Below are 12,478 nucleotides of genomic sequence, written 5' to 3'. Positions count from 1 at the left end.
AGTACACTGAACAAAGGAGACAGGGTCATTTATAACCTGACGTGTTTACCTTACTGCTGTGGCTGGTTTTTATTGGCTGGACCGGACCTCACATTTTGTATTTGTCCCGATTGGCTAGCAACTTAGAACTTTTTAAAAGAGGCAAAGGTAGAGGAGAACAAAGGAAGGAGGAAGTAACTTGTGGAATGCTGAGAAAGGTAAAAACACCTTCAAATAAGGAAGAGGAACAGGCTATGACCTAATGCTTGCTTGGAGTAGCATAAGCATGCCAGGGCAAATATTTAGGCTAAATTGTGGGAGCTAAGAACATAAAGTACATTTTTTTTTTGATTATGGCTAGCAGATATTTAAGAATGTTAGCACAGATCTTTGAATAAATTTTGCTTTTAAGAGAAGTTACTATTTATTCCTAATTAGACGGGGAGGAAAGTCTTTGAAGAGGAACCTCTGTTTTACTTTTTACAATGGCAAACAAGGTCATGTGGACTGGGCATCTGGTCACTGGTCCTAGTGTGTCCCCCTGCCTAACCGCTGGCGCGCTGAACCTGTTGTTCCTCAGGCCAGGCCTCTGCATTTGCTGTTCACTCGGCCTGAGAGGCCCTTCCCTCAACCCACCCCATTCTTTAAGGGTTATCTTGGAACCGCCTTTGCGAAAATTATAACAGTGAGAAAATTACGGCAGTGGGAGAGATCTGATCTAGCCAACCCCTATCTTGCTTTTAGCCTTCAAGCTGCCCTTAATTATTCCTGGGCTTGGGCCTGTCAATGTAACTTTGGGAGACATTTAGTTTATAGTTCAAATGATAACCCTTCCCCAAAAGCCAACCGCCTTTGTAAAGCTAGTAAGAGACCACCAGGGTAGACGGATAAAGGAGGCTGAATTCTGCTAAGGTGTAGACATAAACCGTTGCCAGTCATTATCCCAGAGGTCACAAGGTATGCAACTTTTCCATTACTCTTCCAGATAATATCACTATTGTAGACCCTAAGATTGGCGTTTTGAGATATCTTTTCAGATATTTTGCATGTCTGACTACCAACGGTTCCACCTGAACATCTAACCGCTTCTGGGTTCCCACACAGAAGTTGTTGAGCTAGCTGCTTGAGGACAATTTCCCACACCCCTATGACTGCATCCCCAACCAATAAGCAGCAAGAACCCATTGCTTAGCCACTCCATACCTTCCCCAAACTATCTTTGAAAAACACTAGTCCCTGAATTCTCCAAGAGATTGATTTGAGTAATAACTCTGTCTCCCACGTGGCATGGGTGGCCTCCTGTCTATTAAATTCTTTCTTCTTTTTGAGACAGAGTTTTGCTCTGTCTCCTAGGCTACAGTGCAGTGGCAAAATCTCGGCTCACTGCAGCCTCTGCCTCCCGGGTTCAAGCGATTCTCATCCCTCAGCCTCCTGAGTAGCTGGGATTACAGGCATGCACCACCAGGCTCGGCTAATTTTTGTATTTTTAGTAGAGACGGGGTTTGACCATGTTGGCCAGGCTGGTCTTGAACTCCTGACCACCCTGACTCCTGATCTGCCCTCCTTGGCCTCCCAAAGTGCTGGAACTACAGGCATGAGCCACAGCACCTGGCTCCTCTGCCACTTTTAATACAGAACTGTTTTAAGGTGTCCTGAGTTTAGCCACTACATTTTCATTTCTATAGGGCTTTGCAGTTTTCAAAGTGCTTTCATATATGATTCATTTAATTCTGTCTCTTCCTGCTCAACCTCATTACAATTCATCATTTCTGATTTTTCCTGAACTCCTGTTAAGCAGGGCTAACAGGAGTTTTGAAAAAAGGAGGTAGAAGAAGGATGCAATCCCTGTTTTCAATGTGAGCAGTTGCTGGTGCCTATATTCCCAGAATTGGCTTATTTATTTTTTTGAGACAGGGTCTTGCTCTGTCCCCCAGGCTGGAGTGCAATGGCATGATCTTGGCGCTCTGCAACCTCCATCTCCTGGGTTTAAGCGATTCTCCAGGCTCAGCCTCCCAAGTAGCTGGGACTATAGACGTGTACCACCACATCCAGCTAATTTTTGTATTTTTAGTAGAGATGGGGTTTCACCACGTTGGCCAGGCTGGTCTCGAACTTCTGATCACTAAGTGATCCTTCCATCTCGGCCTCCCAAAGTTCTGGGATTACAGGTTCTGGGATTACAGGTATGAGCCACTGTGCCCAGCCAGCCAGAATTGGTTTAGAAGGATGGGCACACTTCTCTTCTTGACTTGAAGAGAGGGCAGCCAACACTCCTTGATGACACTATGTGTTGCTCCTAATCCTTTGTGCCTCTGTCTATGTATTTTAATTTCGTTGAAGTGAATGGAAGAGAAGAGAAGGAAGAATGTGGTTTTGGGATATGTGGACAAATAATCTTGTTGGCTGATAGAAAGTGATGAGAATCAGTTAAAATGTCTGAGAATTAGCTGGGTGCGGTGGCTCATGCCTGTAATCCCAGCACTTTGGGAGGCCAAGGCGGGCGGATCACGAGGTCAGGAGATCGAGACCATCCTGGCCAACGTGGTGAAACCCTGTCTCTACTAAAAATTGAAAAATTAGCCAGGTGTGGTGGTGAGTGCCTGTAGTCCCAGCTACTCAGGAGGCTGAGGCAGGAGAATCACTTGAACCCGGGAGGCGGAGGTTGTGGTGAGCCGAGATTGCACCACTGCACTCCAGCCTGGGGACAGAGTGAGACTCCGTCTCAAAATAAATAAATAAATAAATAAATAAATAAATAAATAAAGTCTGAGAATTAAAATTAGAAAAATTAGCACCATGGTCCTCCGTGTAGATGGAAGACAGCAGCAGGGTTGTTGATAGAGATTACCAATGTCAGATAGGGCATTGCTACTCCTTCGACGGTGTTATTCATTGGTTCATTTGTTCATACACTCATGTAAGTGAGCGTAAACTTGGAACAATGCTAGGAACTGTGGAGCAATGCAAAGATGAGTCAGAGATGGTCCTTTCCCTAACAGGAAAAAACTGTAGCATTTACAAAAGGAAGCATCATTCATGTATGCCTAGTACTAACTGCAGTTTCTGGTAGCTGCTTGATACATGCAGAGTGTTTGTTCAAATCATTTGTACTATAAGGGTGGAAGAGATAAAGCTTATGTTTGAATGCAGAGATGAAAGGGGCCAGGAGTGGTGGCTCAAGCCTGTAATCCCAGCTCTTTGGGAGGCTCAAGGCAGATCCCTTGAGCCAAGGAGGTGCGGACCAGCCTGGGCAACATGGGGGAACCCTGTCTCTACAAAAAACCCTCAAAAATTAGCTGGGTGTGAAGGCATGCCTGTAGTCCCAGCTACTTGGGAGGTTGAGGTAGGAGGATCACTAGAGCCTCGGAGGTCGAGGCTTCAGTAAGCCATGATCCTGCCACTGCACTCTAGCGTGGGCAAGCATATTTTAAACTCATGTTCAAATAATGATGATTGAGATATTAGTATTTCCGTTTTACAGGGTAGGCCCAGTCGTTGTGAAATGAGATGGGGCATGTATGAATGGAAAGGATATTGTAGGAAGACAGAAATGGAGAATGAAGGAAATTGATCAAAACTGTCTTTATTCTTTAAGAGTAAGAGCTGGGCGTGGTGGCTCACACCTGTAATCCCAGCACTTTGGGAGGCTGAGGTGGGCGGATCACGAGGTCAGGAATTCGAGACCAGTCTGGCCAACATAGTGAAACCCCGTCTCTACTCAAAATACAAAAAATTGGCCAAGTGTGGTGATGGGCGCCTGTAATCCCAGCTACGCAGGAGGCTGAGGCAGAAGAATCGCGTGAACCCGGGAGGCGGAGGTTGCAGTGAGCTGAGATTGCGCCACTGGACTCCAGCCCTGGCAACAGTGCGAGACCACGTCTCAAAAAAAAAAAAAAAAAAAAAAATGTAAGTATAGGCCGGACACAGTGGCTCACGCCTGTAATCCCAGCACTTTGGGAGGCAGAGGCGGGCAGATCACGAGGTCAGGAGTTCGAGACCAGCCTGGCCAACATGGAGAAACCCCGTCTCTACTAAAAATACAAAAATTAGCTGGTGTGGTGGTGTGCACCTGTAATCCCAGCTACTGGGGAGGCTGAGGCAGGAGAATCACTTGAATCTGGGAGGTTGAAGTTGCAGTGAGTGGAGATCGTGCCATTGCACTCCAGCCTGGGCGATAGGGCGAGACTCCATCTTAAAAAAAAAAAGTAAGAGGCCGGGCACAGTGGCTCATGTCTGTAATCCCAGCACTTTCGGAGGCTGAGGCGGGCAGATCATCTCAGGTCAGTAGTTCCAGACCAGCCTGACTAACATGGTGAAACCCCGTTTGTCCTAAAAATACAAAAAATTAGCCGGGTGTGGTGGTGCACACCTGTAATCCCGCTACTCAGGAGGCTGAGGCAGGAGAATCCGCTTGAACCCGGTAGGCAGAGGTTGCAGTGAGCCGAGATCGCGCCGTTGCACTCTAGCTTGGGCAAGAAGAGCGAAACTCCGTTTCCAAAAAAAAAAAAAAAAAAAAAGTAAGAATATACCCAGGCAGGATATTTATAGAGGAAATGCAGCAATCTAATATTTATCATTAATTAGAAAACTTTAATTTGTAATCTACCAAAACAGTGAAAACAAACAACCCTTCCCCCGCCCCCCAATACAAACCCTCCGTTGGCTACTCCAGGGACAAGAGGCGTCACCATCGCTAAGGAGCTGGTTAGGAATGTCGGCTCTCCGACCCTAGCCCAGACTTACTGAATCAGAATGTGCATTTACCACGACGACCAGGTCATTACACGCATTTTACAGTTTCAGAACCCCTGCTATAGCCTACTGTACTTCAGCGCCAATATTTTGCTCAAAATTCCCAGCTGGAACTGTGGCTCCCGGAGTCTTTCACCAGATGGCAGCAGCCCACTCCTCCCTGTAGCACTCCCATTGTTCCAGGCAGGATTCAGCCGCAGGCTCCTCCGGAAGACCAGGGGCCGACGGGGCGGTGGCGGGGTCGTGCCCAGTGGGAGGGGTCGGGTCTGCCCAATGGGTTCTCCCGGGCGGGGGGCGGGGCTCTATTTCAGCAGCTCTCAGGGCTTTGTGCTCATCCCGAGTCCCGGGCTCAGTATGTGGCGCCTGCCACGCGCGCTGTGTGTGCATGCTGCAAAGACCAGCAAGCTCCCTGGACCTTGGAGCAGGCCTGCCGCCTTCATGTCCACTCTCCTCATCAATCAGCCCCAGTATGCGTGGCTGAAAGAGCTGGGGCTCCGCGAGGAAAACGAGGGCGTGTATAATGGCAGCTGGGGAGGCCGGGGAGAGGTACGCGGGCGCTCAAGAAATCTCTGCAGCCGCCGGGGCTCGCTTGAGGAGGCCGGGCGGGCACTGACCTACCGACTCCCCGCTGGCGCTGGAGGCGGTAGTAGCATGGGAGATTTTGAAGCTCCACAGTAAAAGTTTTCTCGTGTAGGGTGCCTTTAAAACAAAAACTTAGATTTTAGGTCCTTGTGTGCTATGCAGAATCGACGTCATTTTGGAGCTGTAGGGGCTAAACTTCCCGCGCATATTTAAAACCTTATGGTCGACCGGGCGCAGTGGCTCACGCCTGTAATCCCAGCACTTTGGGAGGCCTAGGCGGGCGGATCACCTGAGGTAGAGAGTTCAAGACCAGCCTGACCGACATGGAGAAACCTCGTCTCTACTAAAAAAAATACAAAATAGCCGGGAGTGGTGGCGCATGCCTGTAATCCCAGCTACTAGGGAGGCTGAGGCAGGAGAATCGCTTGAACCCGGGAGGTGGAGGTTGTAGTGAGCCGAGATCGTGCCATTGCACTCCAGCCTGAGCAACAAGAGCGAAATTCCGTCTCAAAAAAAAAAAAAAAAAAAAATTAAAACCTTATGGTCTTGTGAGAAATGTGGCACACTGAGCGGTGCAACTGATCTTAATTTAGAGCTTAACTCTGGCTCTTCAGCTGTGATGTGCACCGCAGGTAACGTTCTTCAGTGTAGTTTTAAGTTATCTTCCTTCCTGAATTCTTTGGGAGTTTGCAAGCTTGGACTTGCCGAAATCTTGCCATGTTGTACGTTGGGCTGTGAACCCCTTTGAGGACTGGATTTTCAGCATTTCTCCATTGCCCAGGGCTTAACACCGCGCCTGATACCCATTACTGCTCAAAACAATGTTTTATAGAATACAATGGAAAGGTAAGGTTATTATCGCCCAGATTTTTTTTTAAAAGAAAGTTTTTTATAGGAGGATGTTATGTAACAGTTAACAAACTTTGTTGGACGTTGTATATTATATAATGAACCTGCCTTGGTAGAGGGAAAACGTCTTTTGGTAATCAGTGGCTGTAGGAGATACAGATAATTTTAATTGCTCCTCAAACCTCGGTGTTTCATCCTGATTTCCGTGTGGTATCTGATCATTAGGCTCTTGAAGGCCTTTTTAGCTGTGCCTTGATTTTCCCTTTCATTGTTGACCTGAGACCTCTCCAGTTGGTGTGGACACAGGACTTTCCAACGGTTTTCCTGCCTTGGCCATTTCATCTCTGAGCAGAGGGTGGGCAGAGTAAGGAAGAGAAGAAATAACTAAAACTAGTCAGTTTGGTCTGTTATTAATGGAAAAAGAGGCAAAATAACTGGTTATGTTAAGGTTTTTGTTTATATGCCTAATATTGAGATGTCAGGGGCGAGTTTTGCAGAAAGGTAGTTTCTAATGTTTAAGTCAGAAATGAAAGACAACCTCTGTTTATATGTAACAGAAGTTAACCTAAGCTTTTTGAGTTTGGGTATTATATCATTTTTTCCTCTCTTGTTTTTCTTCCCCGTTTGGTCTATTCCCTTACTTCAGAAGGGATTACGTTTTCTATACATGATCATCATCCTTTTGTTTTAAGGTTATTACGACCTATTGCCCTGCTAACAACGAGCCAATAGCAAGAGTCCGACAGGTAAGAGTGTGTGTGTCTGTGTGTGTGTGTTTAATTCAAATTATACACAAGGAGTTTGTGCAGGCTTTCTTTAGAGGCAGAAGCCAGTTAGGCAGGTCAAGAATAATATAAAATCACAAATGAAGAGAATAATGTGTTTATTTTTCATTTGTCATTTAGGACTGTCTGGGGGAGACTGTCCTCTCTTGGGTGGGGGCGTGAAAGGAAAGAACCATAGAAAAGGTGAAGCATAGAAAGATTAGGCAGGGGGCCATTTAAGGCAGTGCTTCTGAAGTACCTGAGGATTTTGTTAGAATGAAGCTTCTGACTTCCGAAGTCTGGGTTGGAGCTCAAGGTTCTGCATTTCTAATATGCCTTACATGTTGTTCCCAGATGAAGCTGACAGATTTTGCTTTGAAAAGCAAGGTTTTAAAGCACAGTTGGATACCAACCTGTTTTACCGGCTTCTAGCTAGTTTTTGGAAGTATAGACTGTGGGAATCATTCTCAGCCATAAATGTTAGGGAACCCTAGAGATTTCCCAATTCTTTTCTGAAAATATTTTTGTGTTCTAGAAGATCATCATCATTTCTCTTTATTTCCCCCTTTCTGTCCCCCTAATTCTTAATTTAGGCCAGTGTGGCAGACTATGAAGAAACTGTAAAGAAAGCAAGAGAAGCATGGAAAATCTGGGCAGATGTAAGTATGGCCTTTGTTTCTAGAATTCAGAAAAGATCACTTTGCCTATTGTAACCAATGAGATACATAAACATCTGATAAGCAGGTCAGTGCCGCCTTGTTAAAATGTGAGCTCCTTGGGGGCTGTGATACTGTACTAGGGCTCCTGCTGTTTTGGAAACACCTCTACCATATTTCTAGGGTAGTGCCTTTTTTGTACTTGCCATTCATTGAATGGATAAATTTAAGAATTAAAACTTTGTGCTGGTATAGTATAAACTTGAGCTGTGAACACTATTCTTCACTGAAATTACTTGAATTTATAATTAAATAGAAAATGAATAGAAGATCTATGCCAGAAATATTTGTTTGCTCCTCCTCTATCCCCCTGCCAGATTTGTCTGGGAGTATCTCAGCAATAGGTCAGCATTCCTGGTTTAAAGAACAACAGCAGATCGCACCTGGTGGCTCATGCTTGTGATCCCACCACTTCAGGAGGCTGAGGCGGGTGGATCATCTGAGGTCAGGAGTTCGAGACCAGCCTGGCCAACATGGTGAAACCCTGTCTCTAGTAAAAATACAAAAATTAGCTGAATGTGGTGGCGCGTGTAATCCAGCCTACTCAGGAGGCTGAGGCAGGAGAATTGCTTGAGCTTGGGAGGCGGAGGCTGCAGTGAGCCAAGATAGCACCACTGCACTCCATCCAGCCTGGGTGACAGAGTGAGACTCCATCTCAAAAAAAAAAAAAAAAAAAAAAAGAGCAGTGGCAGCATCCCTTTCTCAGGGCCAGAGGCTCATGTTCCTTGACTGTCTAATCAGGCTGTGAGGCAGAGTCAGTCTCCTTGGTCTCTGAGTCTCCACCATTGGTTAAATGAGCAAATGTGGGAACTGTGACTGGTGCTGGGCTGGCCACACTGACTTGTCACTAGGTGGGAGCTAGGCTCCTGAGAAGGGGAGAGTAAAGGCGAACTAGGATAGCCTGATTTCTCAACCTTTCCACTACCCCCATCCTCAGTGTGCTTTGTCTTGTAAAAAGAAAAGACTGGGGGTGCCTGCCTCCTGGGAGGGTTAAATGAGTTAACCATTTAAAGTGCTTACTGGAGAGCCTGGCACAGGAAAAGCCTCAATACATTTGAGTTAAACCCTGTGCTGTTGGGTGTGGGACTGCTGAGGGACTGCTGAGCTGCAGTATTTTCTCTGAGTCAGTGATTGCAAGGGGGGTTGGATGGGGTTGGGGTGGGTTGCAGAGTAGCAGCCTGTCCAAGAGAGCCCTGGGTTGGATGAAGCTTTTTTTTTTTTATCAGCCAGGATATGTCTTTGTGTAAAGCATGAAGCACATCTTTCCTCTACTTTAATTATGGATAAAAGTATGGCCTAGGGTTCCATTATACACAATCAAAAGTATCCTTGGGCAGAAAAATACCACTTCCACAAGTAAACAGTGTGCTAGGTAAAGTTCACCCTACCTGGATAGAGAATACTGTCCAAAACAGTGTCCTTCATTGTTTTAAAAACTTACTTGTATTTATTTCTGATCATAAAAGTAATAAATATTCTTTTTTTTTTAAGAAAAGATTGATGCTGTAAATAAGATAAACAAATTTAGTCCCCTTACCCCAACCTCTGCAATGCAAAATGATCATTAGGTTTAGGTTTTGGTGCATTTCCTTCCAGTCTTTCATGTATTTATTTCATAGTTGTGATTATTGTACATCCATATATACATGGTGTGTATAAAATTTTGTGACCTGTGATGATTGCATTGCATAGCATCCTAAAGTTATTGCTTTTTTTTCTTTTTTTTTAAGACAGGGTCTGGCTCTGTCACCCAGGCTGGAGTGCAGTGGCCCAATCTTGGCTCACTGTAACCTCTGTCTTCTGGGCTTGGGATCCTCCCATCTCAGCCTCCCAAGTGGCTGGGATTACACGTACACACCACTATGCCTGGCTAATTTTTTTGTATTTTTTGTAGGGGTGGGGTTTCACCATATTGCTCAGGGCGGTCTCGAACTCCTAAGTTCAAACGATCTGCCCTCTTTGGCCTCCCAAAATGCTGGGATTATAGGCGTGAACCACCAGGCCCATCTGCATAATTTTTAAAAAATTGTTGTTTTCCTATACATATATACTTTTTTCTTTTGAGACGGAGTCTCACTCTGTCACTCTGCAGTGGTGTGATCTCGGCTCACTGCAACCTCTGCCTTTCAGGTTCAAGTGATTCTCCTGCCTCAGTCTCCCAAGTAGCTGAAACTACAGGTGTGCGCCACCAGGCCTGGCTAATTTTTTTAAAAAATATATTCTCCAATTTAAAACTTTTAATTAAAAAGTAAACTTTAACATCAAAAATGCAAACTTGGAGAAGACAGAAAAGATCACACACAAGGCTGTCACTTCACACTTGGAAGGTTGCACAGCGGCCAGGCAGAGGGGCTCCTCACTTCCCAGACAGGGCAGCGGCTGGGCAGAGGCGCTCCTCACTTCCCAGACAGGGCGGCAGCCGGGCAGAGGCGCTCTTCACTTCCTAGACAGGGTGGCGTCCGGGCAGAGGCGCTCTTCACTTTCCAGATGGGGCGGCAGCTGGGCAGAGGCAATCCTCACTTCCCAGACAGTGGGCAGCTGGGCAGAGGCGCTCCTCACTTTCCAGATGGGGCAGCAGCTGGGCAGAGGCACTCCTCGCTTCCCAGACAGTGGGCAGCTGGGCAGAGGCGCTCCTCACTTCCAGACAGTGGGCAGCTGGGCAGAGGCACTTCTCACTTCCCAGATGGGGCGGCGGCTGGGCAGAGGCGCTCTTCACTTTCCAGATGGGGCGGCAGCTGGGCAGAGGCAATCCTCACTTCCCAGACAGTGGGCAGCTGGGCAGAGGCGCTCCTCACTTTCCAGACGGGGCAGCAGCTGGGCAGAGGCACTCCTCACTTCCCAGACAGGGCAGTGGCCGGGCAGAGGCGCTTCTCACTTCCCAGACAGGGCGGCAGCCGGGCAGAGGCGCTCTTCACTTCCTAGACAGGGTGGCGGCCAGGCAGAGGCGCTCTTCACTTTCCAGATGGGGCGGCAGCTGGGCAGAGGCAATCCTCACTTCCCAGACAGTGGGCAGCTGGGCAGAGGCGCTCCTCACTTTCCAGATGGGGCAGCAGCTGGGCAGAGGCACTCCTCGCTTCCCAGACAGTGGGCAGCTGGGCAGAGGCGCTCCTCACTTCCAGACAGTGTGCAGCTGGGCAGAGGCGCTTCTCACTTCCCAGATGTGGCGGCAGCCGGGCAGAGGTGCTCTTCACTTTCCAGATGGGGTGGCAGCTGGGCAGAGGCAATCCTCACTTCCCAGACAGTGGGCAGCTGGGCAGAGGCACTCCTCGCTTCCCAGACAGTGGGCAGCTGGGCAGAGGCGCTCCTCACTTCCAGACAGTGGGCAGCTGGGCAGAGGCGCTTCTCACTTCCCAGATGGGGCGGCGGCTGGGCAGAGGCGCTCCACACTTCCCAGACAGTGGGGCGGCCGGGCAGAGGCGCTCCTCACACCCCAGATGGGGCGGCAGCTGGGCAGAGGCGCTTCTCACTTCCCAGATGGGGCGGCGGCTGGGCAGAGGTCCTCCTCACTTCCTAGATGGTGGGCAGCCGAGCAGGGGCGCTCCTCACTTCCCAGTCAGTTGGGTGGCTGGGCAGAGGCACTCCTCACTTCCCAGACAGTGGGGCGGCTGGGCAGTGGCGCTCCTCACATCCCAGATGGGGTGGTGGCTGGGCAGGGCGCTCCTCACTTCCCAGACGGGGTGGCAGGCCTGGCTAATTTTTGTATTTTTAGTAGAGACAGGGTTTCACCATACTGGCCAGGTTGGTCTCGAACTCCTGAACTCGTGATCCACCCACCTTGGCCTCCCAAAGTGTTTGGATTACAGGCGTTAGCCACTTCACCTGGCCTTTCTATACATATATACTTAAAAAAAAAACAAAAACAAAAAAATAGACCAGGCACGATGGCTCACGCCTGTAATCCCAGCACTTTGGGAGGCCAAGTGGGCGGATCACCTGAGGTTGGGAGTTCGAGACCAGCCTGACCAACATGGAGAAACCCCGTCTCTACTAAAAATACAAAATTAGCCAGGCATGGTGGTGCGCGCCTGTAACCCCAGCTACTTGGGAGGCTGAGGCGGGAGAATCACTTGAACCTGGGAGGCCGACCTTGCAGTGAGTGGAGATTGAGCCATTGCACCCCAGCCTGGGCAACAAGAGCAAAACTCCATCTCAAAGGAAAAAAATTAATAGACTTTTATTTTTTAGAGCAGTTTGAAGTTTACAGAAAAACGAGTAGAAAGTACAGAATTCCCATTACTCCCTCATTCCTCTTCCCAAGTTTCCTTTTCTTCTTTTTTTTTTTAAGACAGAGTCGCCCAGGCTAGTGTACAGTGGCATGCTCACAGCTCACGGCTCACTGCAGCTTTGACCTCCTGGGCTCAAGCAATCCTCCCACCTCAGCCTCCTTGGTAACTAGGACTACAGGCATGTTCCTCCACACCTGGCTAATTTTTGTATTTTTTGTAGAGATGAGGTTTTGCTCTGTTGCCTAGGCTGGTCTCAGACTCCTGGGCTCAAGCAATTTACCCACCTCAGCCTCCCAAAGTGCTGGGATTACAGGCATGAGCCACCATGCCTGTAATAGGCCATTTCCCCTGTTATTAACATTTTGCATTAGTATGTTTTGTTACAACTGATGAGCCAATGTTGATGTGTTATTATAAACTAAAGTACACAATTTACATGAGGGTTCACTCTTTGCATATCCTGTTTTGAATGCTAGTGCAACTTAACATGTTGTCTTTTGACTAGAAACGTCTATTGTATGTGTCTATTTATCTAGGGTAAATACAAACATTTGAAAAAAAAAAGAATTTATGTGAATTCAGGGTCTTGTCTTTTCCTGAACTGGTTTTT

The 12,478-nt window shown here is 47.6% G+C and overlaps 1 protein-coding gene across 1 annotated transcript in view; it reads left to right on the top strand.

Moving 5' to 3' along the window:
- Positions 1–4,898: 4,898 nt before the first annotated feature.
- The window catches only part of ALDH7A1 (aldehyde dehydrogenase 7 family member A1), a 52,522-nt gene continuing 44,942 nt past the window's right edge, over positions 4,899–12,478 (top strand). The window contains exons 1-3 of the mRNA XM_003826681.6: positions 4,899–5,277; positions 6,855–6,908; positions 7,520–7,585. Coding sequence (XP_003826729.3) covers positions 5,005–5,277; positions 6,855–6,908; positions 7,520–7,585 — 393 coding nt within the window. The 5' untranslated portion in view covers positions 4,899–5,004. The remainder of the gene's footprint in view (positions 5,278–6,854; positions 6,909–7,519; positions 7,586–12,478) is intronic.

This window comes from Pan paniscus, chromosome 4, assembly GCF_029289425.2.
Source record: "Pan paniscus chromosome 4, NHGRI_mPanPan1-v2.0_pri, whole genome shotgun sequence".
NCBI classification, from domain to species: domain Eukaryota; kingdom Metazoa; phylum Chordata; class Mammalia; order Primates; family Hominidae; genus Pan; species Pan paniscus.
Note: the sequence above shows the minus strand (reverse complement) of the source record. Positions and strands in the feature narration are given on the sequence as shown.